Source organism: Geospiza fortis, unplaced genomic scaffold (genome assembly GCF_000277835.1).
Source record: "Geospiza fortis unplaced genomic scaffold, GeoFor_1.0 scaffold95, whole genome shotgun sequence".
NCBI lineage: Eukaryota > Metazoa > Chordata > Aves > Passeriformes > Thraupidae > Geospiza > Geospiza fortis.
In genome coordinates, this window is record NW_005054333.1 from 267,161 (window position 1) to 281,903 (window position 14,743).

At 35.7% G+C, this 14,743-nt stretch overlaps 1 protein-coding gene across 1 annotated transcript in view; it reads right to left on the reverse strand.

The window, feature by feature from the left end:
- KCNH8 (potassium voltage-gated channel subfamily H member 8) overlaps positions 1–14,743 on the reverse strand; it is a 176,613-nt gene that overhangs the window by 32,167 nt on the left and 129,703 nt on the right. The window contains exons 8-11 of the mRNA XM_005421715.2: positions 13,419–13,616; positions 8,550–8,749; positions 6,457–6,706; positions 1,885–2,099 (exon numbers count right to left, since the gene is read on the reverse strand). Coding sequence (XP_005421772.1) covers positions 1,885–2,099; positions 6,457–6,706; positions 8,550–8,749; positions 13,419–13,616 — 863 coding nt within the window. The remainder of the gene's footprint in view (positions 1–1,884; positions 2,100–6,456; positions 6,707–8,549; positions 8,750–13,418; positions 13,617–14,743) is intronic.

Sequence of the window (14,743 nt, forward strand, 5' to 3'; positions counted from 1 at the left end):
GCTGAAGCAAAGTGAGTGGTTGACCAGGAACACTTGCTACTGACATAGATATCTGCCCTCATTTTTTGAACCCTGTTTTTGTGGTAGTACAATTTTTGGCTGCCTTATTTATGCTGTTTATCCTTATTGGTAAGTAAAATGGTTGGAATAGAAATGAGATGTTCTAATGCAAGAGAAATAGTAGCTTAGGGGATAGTTAAGCAGAGGATGTAGGCAAAAGTGACAATCATAATCTGTCTTGGATTCTGTTTATCTGCCTGTGACACTGGATGCTATTCTATCTCAGGATATTTTTTTCCTTTAATTTTAAGGTAACAGATCATACCATGAACATATGGCATAGAGTCAAAAATGCTCTAAATATTTTCTACTTTAAGGCAGAAAAGTTACTTGGATGTGTCCCACATTACTTTAAATCCCTCATAGAGCCTGAGAAACACTCGCCTTCAAGGCTGCTGTAGGCTTGCTCTTAGCAGAGTCTCTACATCACCCAGCTGACTTTAATTGGCAAAAGTTGTCCCTGAATTTATTAAACCTGAATGCATCTGAGAGGGTGACCCCCAGATTTGTCACCATACAGAAAAGCATTAAGCAACACATTGATGGGATCCATCAAGTTCCATAACAAAACTGTAGTGGGGAAAGAAATAATCTTCAAACCCTATCTTTGCATGGAGTTTTACTCCTTTTCAGATCAAACATTCCTCCCTGAGGGAAAAGTGTTAAACAAACTGATCACCAGGCTCTCAGAACAGCTGTGTAGTCCCAGCTGCTGTTTTCAGCAGCAGGAAGTTTGGAGACATTTCAAGAGAAAAACAAATGAGATACCCTGGTTATTTTCCTCTCCAGAAGTACACACTTATATATGGGCTCCTTTCTGCTGCAATGGTTTAATAGAGTGTTGCTGTGGAAACACTGGCACCAAAGTGCACCTAATAGTAAGCTATGTAGAAAAATCAGCACATATATCAAACTCATTGGGTTTTGCACAGAAAAGTATTTTGGTGCACTCTTCCCTGGCATTATTTTGTCCCCTGTTTTGAGAGTATCCTAGTGAAAATTCATGTTTTTCCAATGTTGCTTCTCTCTGCTTTAGGAGAAGAACAAAACAAAACAAACACCTGAACGGTTAAACACCAAATTGAATCTTTAGCTATATTTGTCTTTGAGCATTCATGTGATAAAGTTAGAAAAAGAGAGATGTCATAAAAGCTTTTTAATATTAAAATCCAAATCTACACATTTTCTCTATAATAATGAAGGTAATCATATAATCAGTGAAAGTACTTTGGTGAGTCTGTACTGAAGCCTTTCAGGAGTGCTTTATCTGGAATTTCTTCTTGTTTTGTATTTGCTTGGGGTTTTTGTTTGTTTTGCCTTTTTATTTCAAAAATAATCGTTTAAGTGGAAAAGCACATTTTAATTGCAGTGTATGGGAAAAAACAGTTTTTTATTTTCAGTGTGTGTGATGACATTCTTTACTAAAAGTGATAACCAATGATGTATGAAATGAGTGTTCATTAGGCTGGCACATGACCTTCTAGAAAAGGTATGGCTAAAGCCCTTTATTTGGACACATAGCTTACATAACTATGATTATTTTTAGATATAAACAAAAAATATTTTAAAAAAACAAAGAATTTTGTCTCATGGATGATGCTATGGAAAATGAGAAGCAAAGAGGTTGTTGGATATTTATGATCTGACTAACTGATAAAAAATTAATGTAGGTAATATCTGAATTATCAAACAAATGGAATCAGTGGTTCCTTCAACACAATTTGCGTATTATGTCTTTCCTGGGACAAAATTATAAGAAATTACTGAGGTGTGTGAAACACCTGAAAGATTACAATAACTGCAGAGACCTTTAAAGATACTTACATCACTTTCATGGCCTTCTCTTAGATTGTAAGTGAGATCATGCTGGATGTCTTCAACAAACTTGTGAGCATACTCTGGGTACAGGTCCAGCACTTCAAAGAGACCTTTGAGTATAATACATTGGAGGTCACAGTATGTTAGAGCTTTAACATCTGCGTTTGTTTTAATAACTTGATCCCTAATGGATAGGTTTGCTCCAATTAAATCTCCTTTACCTGAAAGAGAATACAAAAATAATTATCTTCAAAGAGTAAATTCTTTAAGTTTTTGAATCATAAAGCTGTTTAATGTAATTGCTATACTTGAGCCTGAAATCCCATTGTTATTAACACCTTTTTTAATTAATATTATCTTAAAGGATCATAGACTAATTTTTTTTCCTCTTTTTGCAGGTGCAAACTTATACACAATTAATTGGAGGTACAAAAACTAATTTCCAGACAGGTAACTGGCTGATTTAAGAGAGGAATAAATTAAATATATATAAAATGAAGATTTACACCAGTAACTAATAACAGGTGCAATTATTTTTCAAAAAAAGATGTTGTCAGGTGTTTTTGTGTGTGTCTTAAAATGTGCAGGTGTTAAGGTAGAATTTTAAAGGTTCTGTCAAGAAGGAAAAATTGCTTAAGAAAGAATTCTTGTGCTGGTTTTCTTTTTATTTATGGGCAATTAGAATACTGGCTGTATTGAAAATCTCAATTGACCATATGCTGAGAAGCACAAATATTTTATAGTTAAAAGCTTCCATAAATATCTGATCTGAGGTATAAATTCCAAAGTGCAGTCATTGAACTAGAGGTTTTCCCCAAAAGTTAAAGCAGATGGTCTTCGTTAAAGACCTGGAGAGTGTGATGGAGTGCATTCTCAGCAAGTCATGGGCGATACCAGGCTGGGGGAATTGGTTGATGATACTGAAGGACAAAGTTGGCATTTAGGAGGACCTCAATGAAAGATGAAATGGCTGCTAGGAATATCGTGAAGTCCAACAAAACCAAATGCCAAGTCCCGTACCTGGGATGAAAATCTTCCCTAGAGCAGTATGGACTGGGAACTGACCAGCTGGGCAGCAGCTCTGCAGGAAAGCCCTGGGGGTCTTTGTGGACAAGCTGAACATGAGCCAACAATGCGTCCTTGCAGCAAAGGAGTTCAAGGACCTGCTGTGCAGCATTAGCAAGAGTGGAGCCAGCAAGCCCCAGGAAATGACTCTTTTCCTCTATATTTGCCATGCTTCATCTGGAGCATTGTGTCTACTTTTGGGCTTCCCAGTAGAAGACATAATATTGATATATTAGAGTGAGTCAAAAACAGGGTATCAAGAATCAGGGACTAAGGAATATGATTTAGGAGAAAAGGCTGAAAAAATGGGCTATTGCTTCATCTTTCAAAGAAAAGGCAAAGGAAGGATATTATTGCTGTCTTCAACAGCCCAGCACAAAACTGTAGAGAAAACAGAGTTAACTTTCTCTTCAGAGTGCATGGGGCAAGATGTACTGGGCACAGGGTTTAAATTCTCACTCCAAATCAGGACATGAAAGTCAGGAAATCATGGAACAACCAGCCCAAAGAGGCTGTGGAATTGTGAGCGTCCTTGGAGATGTTCAAAACTTGCCTGGACATAGTCAATACGACTGACATAAATTTGCCCTGCTTAAGCAGGTTTAAGTTGGTTAGCTTCTGGAGATCTGAAGATCCCTTCGATCTTACATCATTCTGTGATGAATAAATCGTAAGTTAAGACTGTCACATCGGAAAATCCACCCAGCATGTGATTCCAACTGTGTATTACACAGGAAATGGTCAGCTTGCAGAGTAAGTTAAACTGATCAGTCAACCATCCCTGAACCTTCTTAAATAGGATAGTTTTACTCTTTAAAATAACATTTTTAGTACCTTAAAATTGTTTTTTTCTTATTTATGTGGAGCTTGAACACCTTTCTCAGCAGTACATATCATAATTCAAGGTAGGGAGGGATTTTCTCTTATGCTAGGAATATGTTAATGCTACTTTGGTGTCTCTTAAAAATCTGTTAGCCTAAATGAGAGCTGATATGAGATTAGGTCAGTCTGGGAAAGAGAAATTTGATAGGTAACAATAACATCTGTCTTTGCTCAACACGTGCTGCTACATAATAAAATATAGCATAAAGCTAAGCAGTAATACACTTTTACATTTTACTGTAAATATCAACAATTCCTTAGATTTCTTCAATTCTATTAAGCAAAGGGCTGTCAGTGTTAATTCATTGCGGGTTTTTTATGTGGACAAGGGAAAGAATATTTCAAATATACTAAAACTGATCCTTAAACATCTTAATTAGAAACTTTTTAGATATATGAACAGTATTAGTATCCATACTGCATAAACATTTTGGAGAAAATGATAGATTTTTATTGGCTTGTAGTTAAAATTTTGAAGTAATTTCAGGCTTAAAGATACTAAAATTGGTCTGCTAGTGCTAATATATTTTTATTTTTCAAATGAAAATTGTGCAGCAAAGGCTCTAGGTAGTAACCTGAAGTTTCATGTAGAATTAATGAAGTGATTAACTGATTCTACCTTGAATGTCAACATTTGTTATGTAACAGAATAATTTCAGCTATTCTTAGTAGCTCTTTTCTTTTTGCTTTAATTGGATAACAAGCTTATATATACATGTTTCTCACAGACACATCTGTTTTTCGATAAATCAGGGACATGTAGTCAAAGTTATAAATGTTCTTATAATGGATATTTTTCAACAAATATTTTTAGCAAATCAAAGATATATGCTCAAACAGTCCATAACTCATATTAAAACATATTTTACCATAAAATATATCCTAACCATCATTATTAGAGATAAAATAATAGTCTCTAGAGGAGGCAAAGGTGTATTTAATGAGAGCATTTTACTGAGTTGTTGCTGCACTGCTTGTTAGTGAGAATGGTTCAGTAAACAAAAACTAATCCACTAGAATTAGAATCAGGACAGAATTCTAAAATATTCTGGGAACTGCAAGTAACTCAGCATTGTCAGGGAAAAAAACTGCTGTCTTGAATTTACATGACATCAGCAACACAATTTCCCATAGGGACCTACATATTTGATGCATTCACCTTCTGTTGGTGTTAATTAGGTTTAAATGATGAAGCTCCCATTCGCTGTAAAAAACCATTATTTTTCTGTTATGTTTATGTTTTTTGCATTATGATTTCATTAACTTCTCTCAGAAATCCTCTAATCTCTTGTTGTTTTGATTGTCACCATTACACAATGATGCTTTAATTAACACTTTCAGAAGTGCCTGAAGATAGAATCATTAATGAAAAATCATAGTCCCAATGGAACTACCTCTTGAACTCTTGCTGACTTTTAGCTTTTTTATTTTAAGTCATATTTTATGCCTCTGATCTATGTGATCCAATGAAATCAAGAGATTCTTAAACTTCCTAAAAACAAACAAGAGATGGAGTGATGTGGTCTGTCAATCGAACAGAATCAGAGTTCTGAAACAAATAGGACCTGCATCACATTTATATATTCTAAAAAAGACCAATGAAGTGCATTTTAGTAAAATTAAGGAAATTCAATTACAGAAGACCAGAAGCTTCCATTATCAACGGTCTAGTGTAATCCCACAAAACAGGAAGAAAAGCAAAAAAGGAAATGTTCTTTTTAACTCTGTTTTATAAGAATATTAAAAGTTATTAGAAAGAAGACATTTAAATCTAAAGAGATATTAAAATAATAATAAAATAATTCTATTCTTTTAGAGTAAAATTTTATACTTTATTTTGCCAAAGAACTTCATAAACATTAACTGAGACAGGTCTAATCATCCTTTAGCTGAAGATAAAGAGAATTTCTTTAGTAGGACTTAGATTGAGGCAAATCACAGAAATTTATAGGTAGATATGCTTAAACCTCAATGACTAAAAACAGTCATCTTGCAAACAGCAACTGAAAATTTATTAGAGCAGAATTTCTGGCCTTTCTCAGTTCCAATATACTCAGATGACTGCAGACAGCATCAGTTAGCATGAAGTAGCTTTGGGGAGCAGAGCCAGCAACACTTGTTTTCCACCACATGGCTTTTCTGCAAGGGGTGTTTATAGGCAAGTGCCAAAGAATGAAAAAATAGTCTCTTATTGCTTTCTTTGACTTGGGAGCATTAGTGGGAGCATTGCCTGGACACTAATTTTCATGAAAGATTTAGGCACTGATGATCATAGTTCTTTGAGCTGTCAATACCACCACCAAATATAGCAGAAAGCAGCAAGCTGTGTCAAAAGCTTGCAAGTACCTGTTTACGTGAAAAGAAGAGAGAATGAGTATAAGGAAGCCAGAAGTGAAATACTGCACAGCTAACAATCTGGTAATGGAAAGCTCTTTAGGTCAAAATAGAAGGAAGTTAAAACTAAAAAAATGAAAATAATAGGAGTGTTCATAGAATAGGTATTGCAGATTAAAACTAAGCCAATTCTTTCCCATCAGACAATTAGGACACACTGAGCCACCAGTTAGTAGTGAAGGTTCTCCTGCACTGGGGGACAATTCTTCCTCTTCGAGTCTATGATTGTGAACGTACCAAGGATTGCCAGCACAGTGCTGTCCTTCAGGACTTCCATGGAACCTGAGCACACAAAGTAGATCGCTTGCAGGGCATCTCCCTGCCGCAGGAGGTATTCCCCAGGAGCACAGAAGGAGGTTTTGATGTGCAGAGACAGAGACCTGAGGCAACCACGACTGGCACACTCGAAAAGGGAAAGCTGCAAAATCTCCTTGTTCAAGTGCATGGTGATGTCTGAACGCAGCTCGTCTGGGAAGTCTTTTAAAAGCTGTCCAAAAGAAGAAAAAAAAAGATGAAAAAGAGAAAATTTGTAAAATTATTTGTTTCCACTTTTGCAGAAGTGGCCTGATTTAGTGGTGTGGCACATGTCATACTGTCCCAAATACTTCCCTCTGATTTTTCTTATCCCCTTGATGAGATGCGTTATTTTAAGAAATTTTAACACCATAAATTCCAGGAAAAACATGAATAAATAAATGCCTTTTTACTATCAAAAAAAAAAAAGTCCCCAAAAGCCTCACCCAAAAAAAAAAAAAAAAAAAAAAAAAAAAAAAAAAAAAAAAAAAAAAAAAAAACCCCCAAAAGCCTCACCCAAAAAAAAAGAAAAGAAAAAAAAACCAAACAAAAAAACACCCCAAAAAAAAAACCCTCAGGAAAAAAGGGCAACAATACTGTTTGTATGAATCCCCTCTAATGCACAGTTTAAGTTTGTCCAAGTTCTTCTCTGTGATAGAACACAGTAAGCTGCTCAGGTATACCATTTTATACAGTGATATATGCAATGGAAACAGAGAATTCTATAAAATTCATCAATATGCAGTATTACCTCTTCTATAGTGAAACCCCTGCAACAGGAATAACTAAAAGAACCACCTGCTTTGAATGTGTTTTTTTCTTGTTGTCATTTTCATTTTTAAACAATGTAACTGGACACTGAAGGAGGGGTGGGAAAGGAATGGAGACAAGTTGCATGTTCAATGAAAGAACCTACGGAAACGAAAAGACCCTGGGGTCTCACTTTTTCCTTCCAAGCTGCAAGCCCACAAATATAGGGGTTTTTTTTGTAGTTTGAGGGGATGTGGCATCTGAACAGGGCAATCAGCCAGTGCTTGACCAGGTGGGCTCAGACAAGGCGCTTTATCCATAGGAGGGAAATAATGAAAGACTGATGGTCTCTCCAGGAGCTGTGGTTGTAGTACAGCAGTCACTCACTTTCAGTGTGACTACAGGTACAGAAAGTACAAAAGCTGAAGGAGATCATTAACCACATCTAGGAAAGCTTTGACATCTAAGTCACTTTTGTACCTTTGCAAATCTTACTAAGCTCCTTCTGTTGCTAAGATGCTGTTGAAAATCCCATTCTTTGTGCTGTGCACAACACAGAAAGAATTTATCAGGAAAAGAATGTTCCAAACCCCAAATCTTTCTGCTTATTTCCACATTATCTTTAGAGACCACTGAGTTTTATAACACAGATAACAAGAAACCTAAAGGGAGTGCTCCATTCAAATAACACTCCAGCAGAGAGAAGCTATTATTTCTCCTGCAGTACAGTAACTCATAACCTGGATAAGTAATTTAAAACAAGCAAGCACAGACACCACCAGAAATCTGTCTTTTGATTTCACTCTCAAGTTACACTGTGGAATATTAAAAAAGGTAGTGATATAAATAATATAAAAATTCAGCCTAAATAATTTGTTTACAGTATTGGAATAAATAAGATGAAGGAGGAAGGAAAGGGCATCAAAGTCCCTCCTTTAAAAAGGACCTAAAATCCCCATGTAGATATTTTGTTTACTAAAAGATAGAAATGCTCATTATAGCATTTCTGCTGGCATCATCTAAAAGGTTTCTGATGAATGCCTCTTCAGCATTTGAGAATCACAGAGGACTGAATTTTTCTACATTATTTGATGTTTTAAACCTGCTTTTTCAATTGTGTACCCTCTCCCTGGGATAATCCAGGTTTATTTTTACGTATGGTTTTCTTTGCTATGTAACTTCACACAAAACACAGCATGACAAAATAAAAGTTACCACCCTCCTTGCCTCATAGTCATAGTTCATAGTCAAAACAATCAAATGCAAATCCCCCCTCATTTTGTTACCTCATTGGAATCAATTCCATTATTGACAGACCACGTGGTTTGGAAATATTCAAGCATCCTTTGCTTTAGCTGCTGTGGCAGGTGATGGACCCGTATAAAGTCCTTCAGATCCTTGGTTCTTGTGTGATAAAGGGACCACCTGGAGTACATCCTCTGAATTATGGCAGTCACATTGCCAAACACCAAGGCATGCATCAGAGCTAGGAAGTATAGAAATTACACGCAATGTGGAGTGATTTGTTGATCAATAAAACAACACAGAACATAAACAGCATCTTCATAGAGTGAAAATTTCCTGATTAAGAGATATAAGAAAGCTTTTGAATATAAGACTCCTTGAGTAATGGTATATTAATACTGTGGTATTAATGTGATAATTCATTTCGTGTGTTTGAGATGCTACAAGTCACTGTCATGGGACAGGGTAGAACAACAACTTATTCTATCTATTCAGGGTACCTAACAAAAGAATTATATCAAATTAAGTCCATAGTCTAAGAGAAAGAGAAAACAGAACACCGAATCATAGAATCATAAAATGGTTTGGTTTGGAAGGAACTTTAAAGATCATCTAGTTTCAATCCCCCTGCCATGAGCAGGGATACCTTTCACTAGACGAGGTTGCTCAAAGCCTCATCCAGCCCAGCCTTGGACACAGCCAGGGATGGAGCATCCACAACTTCCCTGAGCAGCATCTTCCTGAGCCTCACCACCCTCATAGTAAAGAATTTCTCCCAATATCTAATCTAAACCTGCTCTCAGTTTGAACCATTCCCACTTGTGCTGTCACTGCAGGCCTTTGCAAAAAGCACAAGAAGAAACACAAGCAGGCAGGTATGCTCAGAAAACAATGAGATACTAATAATCAGTATGGAAACTAGACTAAAATGTCAGTGGGAAACTACATAGAATGTAACAGATTTCAGAGAACTCATATAAATAAAAGCAATCAAGAGTGCAGACCATGTGTAGAGGAAGAAGGTTGTAAATAACATTTAAAAATGTATTGTATTCTGGGTGCGATATTTTAAAAAGTCAGAAAACAACTGTATTGTAAAGCAGAAATTCAGGCTAAAAGAAATATTCAAAGAAACAACCTGATTTCTTATGTTGCTGGACATAAGATGGTTAAAATATGGTTAAAATTGTTCTGACATCCTGAAGTTTGTCTGCAATTAGTGATTGGCATAAGAATAAAAAGATCAGAAGCAAAATTGAAGACATATTTACAAATATAGGTCATCTGGGTTTGTGTGTGCAGAAATGTGTTTGATTATTTGAGTTGGAAAAATCACAGCAAAAATTGTCTGTCATGTGATATTGATCTAATGTATAGAACATACACATCTACAAATTGTTGATTTAACAAAATTACTAAAAAACTTGATTATTTCTCTAAAGAGACATCTGTCTTTATGGTGCTTGAAAAAAAGCAGATGGACTTCTCAGAGTGACAAAGGAATTGGTTTATAAATGAGACAAACAAGTTGTTGACCTTTTTTGTTACTTTAAAAAAGTGCAATGTGAGTGAGAAGAGGCAAGAAAGAGCAGGAAGAGGAAAGGATGCACTTTTAAATAGTAGAAATAGAAAATTCTGTAGTTTGGAGTGTTAGAAAACTTTTACAGACTGAGAAAAATGCAAAGGAGCTAGTAACAATATCTGTGTCCTTATTGTGAAGGGAGTGCAGAAAATAGATGCAGAACTGCAGTGTAGAAATAGGAAAAAAAAAGATTATGGATGTAGTAAGAATAGTAAGCCTAACTGGAAATTTATTTCTAAAAATAGGTAGCTATTTCAGCTAGGTGTTGCTCATGATGGTGCAGTGAATTGCTAAGTCATTAATGTCAGAAGCTAGAGCAACAGAATGTGAGGGACTGGTATAAAATTAGATACAGGATATTGTATCAGAATACAGGCAGCTAGGTCTGAAACAATTCAGCCAGACACAGATAAATAGGTTAAAGAAATAGTGTAACCTTTTTAAGGATGGAATAATCAATTTTAAAAGGGGCTGGGATAAAGTGTTAGGTGGTGTATGAATGCAAATCTAAGACTCACATGTGATGTAAGTCCCTCATGAGACTCCCAGGTTAGGAGCTGGACAGTGGAGAGATCTCAGTGATGTTATTATAGGCACAAATATAATCTAGAATTTTATTATTGTGGTAGAATCTGTCTTTGCCTATATATATTGGAAGGCAACTGCTTCTTATAATGACAAGCTATTCTTGGCTGTGACAGGCATTAGAATTCTTTATCAAATAATCATACACTTACCCTACTTTCTGTAACAAAACCTATTACACTTCTCTCTAAACTCAAGTAGGACAAGTTCAAAACTTCTAGGAACTATATTTCAAGCAGTGGACTTTATTTTAATAGGTACTTTAAATCACATTTTGCATAGGGAACAGAGGAACACCTCTGACCCCATAGAGGACTGGAACTACTAGAGTGGGCCTCCAATCTCTTAAATACAAAAATACACATTATTTGCTGAAAGAACATGGAGAGTATAAGACAGAATACGGTATGATCACCTGCTGGAGGGCAGATCTGGACAATATTTTAGATGCTGGGTGTCCTGGTTACATTTTAATAAGTAAATTTTCTTTCCAACTTTAAGAAGACTTACTGTATTGAACAAGATATTTTATCTTCAGAATATGACTTGTTAAAAATTTAAATTTCAAATTTATGCAAAATAAAAATTTATGTGAAGAGGCCGGTAAATATGAAAAAGGTATTCTATACGCAATTTATTTGTTAAGTTTACACTTTTTTTTCTGTCTTCAACTTTTTCAAGGTTTAAGTAAATTTGGTTAATTTTTTTTTCCAGTTTTTAGTGCCATACATTAAAGATATACAGCAAAAACTACCGATAAACTAACTCACCTTATCCGTTACACCTGAAATTTCATTAACTAATGGCTTGGTCAAAAATCTGAAAACTGACATCAATTTTTCTTAGAACATCACTTTCCATTAGGGAATTTTAAAATTAAATATCAGCCAAAAAGATACACTAAAATAGGTTTTAAGAAATGATGAGGCATAATGTCCCTAAGCATACAGATTAGCACCTTATTCCTAACAGAGTTTTCTAAGGCATGCTCACCAATCTTCACAGTATCATTCTACCTATTTCATGTTTCCTTGAGTTTCCTCAGAAGTATCTAAAATAAAATTCCTCAAGAAAATAGCTGCAGATCAGCGTGCTCTGCTTTTTTTTTAACCTGGACATATCTTGTTCATTGGACCCTTGCAGATATAAATCCATTCTCCTACCTGCTTGCCTTTAAGCAACTTCACTTTTCAGTCATCAGTTCCCTCTTATTCCAGTCACCTGACTAGTTCTTCACAATTTATTCAATGTACAAGCATATTACAAGAAATAAATGTGAAATTGTTATAACTGGGCTAAATAAATGTTTAGGATACTTCTATATTCTACTCAATTATATTTATGAAAGCTCTGCCATATTAAAGTGAATTAAATACTCATCACTGCCTTAAACAGATCTCTTGATTTCTTGATAGAAGCAAAAACTCCTTCCTTCATTACAGCACATTTCATGTAGTGAAAGCCCCAAAGAAGAGAGACCACGGTGTATTTTAAAACTATAATTTTATGCAACCAAAGAAATTCATAAACTGCTCGTGGTTTTGTGACATTGTGAAAACCAAAATTATTTCATTCTTGGATGATTCATTATATTATTGCCTCTCATTTTCAGGACTGAGGAAAATGAAAATAATTAATCGAAAATTCTTTTACCGCTTAATGCTGCAAATATATAGCTTACAGGTAATTCGTCATGTTCTCTGACTTTCAAGTGTCAGATTTCCAATTTGTTGTTGCCAGGAGAATTTATCATGCAAAGCTGACACCCAGGGCTTTACTGACTAGCCCTGGAGAAACACCTACTAGTATTTCCAGAACAGCTAAGCCAGCAGAAATAAAAAGGGAGGATGGAGTACTCTAGCAGTGACTTGCTTTTGCCTCTCACGGCCAGTGTGACATCTTTGCGTTGTATTATGCACACATCATGAAATAGCACATCTGATTTTTTGTGGGAGGAAGATTAACGTATAGACTGAGCTTCTGGTACTTTCTCTAAAGGACTTGGCTTGCAAATCTCTGCTTGTTGCACCCAGGTGCCTCAGCAGAAGGAAGGGGACCATGAATGAGCATGTGGCTTACTCCAACACTACAACTAGGTAATCAGCAAAAATAAAAATGTCACAAAGAGCTCCAAATACGACAAAAAAATTGCATTCTGATTCAATTCTGAATCAAATGTTTATCAATGATAATTGAACTGCAGTTTTAATTTTTTTTTTTTTATGCTAAGGCTCACCAAACAGTCTCCTGGCTCTGTCCTTTCTCTCCTTCTGGTCTGGTCCTTCAGATGAGGATACACACCAGCTCACAGACACTTTGTCCTGTGGGCTGCACACCTCCCCCTCCCCTCATCACCATTCCCAGGGCTGCTGTGGGGATGGATCTGCAGCTGGTGTGTGCATCGTACCTGGCTCTCTGGAAAAGTATCTGCCACAAGTGACTGAAATCCCCAACACATGGCTGGGCCACTTCCTCTGTTAATAATGTGAACTTGCATTTCAGTGGGCAACATCATCTTTCATCACCATAAGTGAACAAAAGGTTAGAAATATATCTGCCTGAGAGAGTTTGTCTAGTGTAAACCAAACAAAGTTTCCTTCTTTTGCCATTTTAAATTAATTTTATTAAGCTTTCCACTGTGTTTGTTTGTGGTTTCTTTTAAGGAAGTTAGCAAAATTTCAGCTTTTATTTGACTTTTTCCAACTCCTTGAAAAGGTTTTAAACGACACTTAATTGTACCTACCCCCAATCAGCATTGTGCAAATGGAGAAGATCTTTTCAGCATCAGTATTGGCTGAAACATTTCCAAAGCCAACACTGGTGAGGCTGCTGAGAGTGAAATACAGGGCAGCTATATAGGCACTTCTGATTGATGGGCCTCCAAGTGTATTATTCTCATAATAAGGAGATTCAATTCGTTTTCCTAGCTCATGAAGCCAACCTGCAAAACAAAGCATAAAAAGAGTTACCTTTTTAATAATACTGACACCACCATGAAAACTTAACATTATACTAAATACACAGCTCTAGAAACCCCCACAAATCTACTTAAAAACATTGTAGTCTTCACATAACTTCAAGAATAAAAAGACCATTAAACTGTGGGAATTTATGCAGCACATTAAGTATTGTGTCTCTGGGATATTTATTTTTATGTGCAATTTTTTATGATAAGAATTGTATTTCTGCATTGAAATCAAGTGGTTTTGAATTGCATATTACAGGTCTAATTATATAATTTATAAAGTCCATTAAGTCACTAAAAAAAATCTTCACTGAATAGCACTGCAGCAACAATGCAACATCATTTGATTCTTTCCATTAATTAATGCTTGGAAAGCTTTTTGACATTCTAAGACTAAATCATTATAATAGTAATTACATATTCAGAGCTTTTCACATGTTTCTTTTTACAGTAGAAAAGATTCAAAGAACTAAACATAACTTACAAACCAGAATTAATTTTCAAAACATGCTTCAGTAAGTATTTTCTAAATTGTTCATTAAATCTTTCCTTTCATTTTGATAAACCAGTCTATGTGTGCCAGAGAAAGCAGAATTAGCTACTGCCTCAGATATTTGAAAAAAACAACAAAACAACCCCAAAGCAACAATGCAGGAAAAAATATCCAGCTGGAAAACACAACCTGAATGAATTACATAAACACAATGCTTCACAAAAATCAAAACTGGGGAAAAAAGAAGGACAAAAATCTATTTGTGTGCCCAGTTTTGCCTGTTAAACAGCTTGCTTGGGAGATTGGGAATCTTCCTTGGGTATACAGCAAGAACTGCCAAAAGAAAATAATCCTGACAGACAGAATTTTATTTTTAGAAAAGTTCTTTGGGGGTCCCCCTTTGTTAGCTGGGACCTGACAGACTGAATCACCTCCTGAAAATTATTCTCGCTCCACCTCAGTCAGCATCCATGAATTCAGTCAGAATCCATGGATTCATCCATTTCGATGAATCCAAATATGAACTGGGGGAAATCTCTTTGCACAGAATGCCTGCAAAAGCAGGGGGTAGATTTAGAGTATCTGTCCCAGCACTTCCAATTAAGTTGGG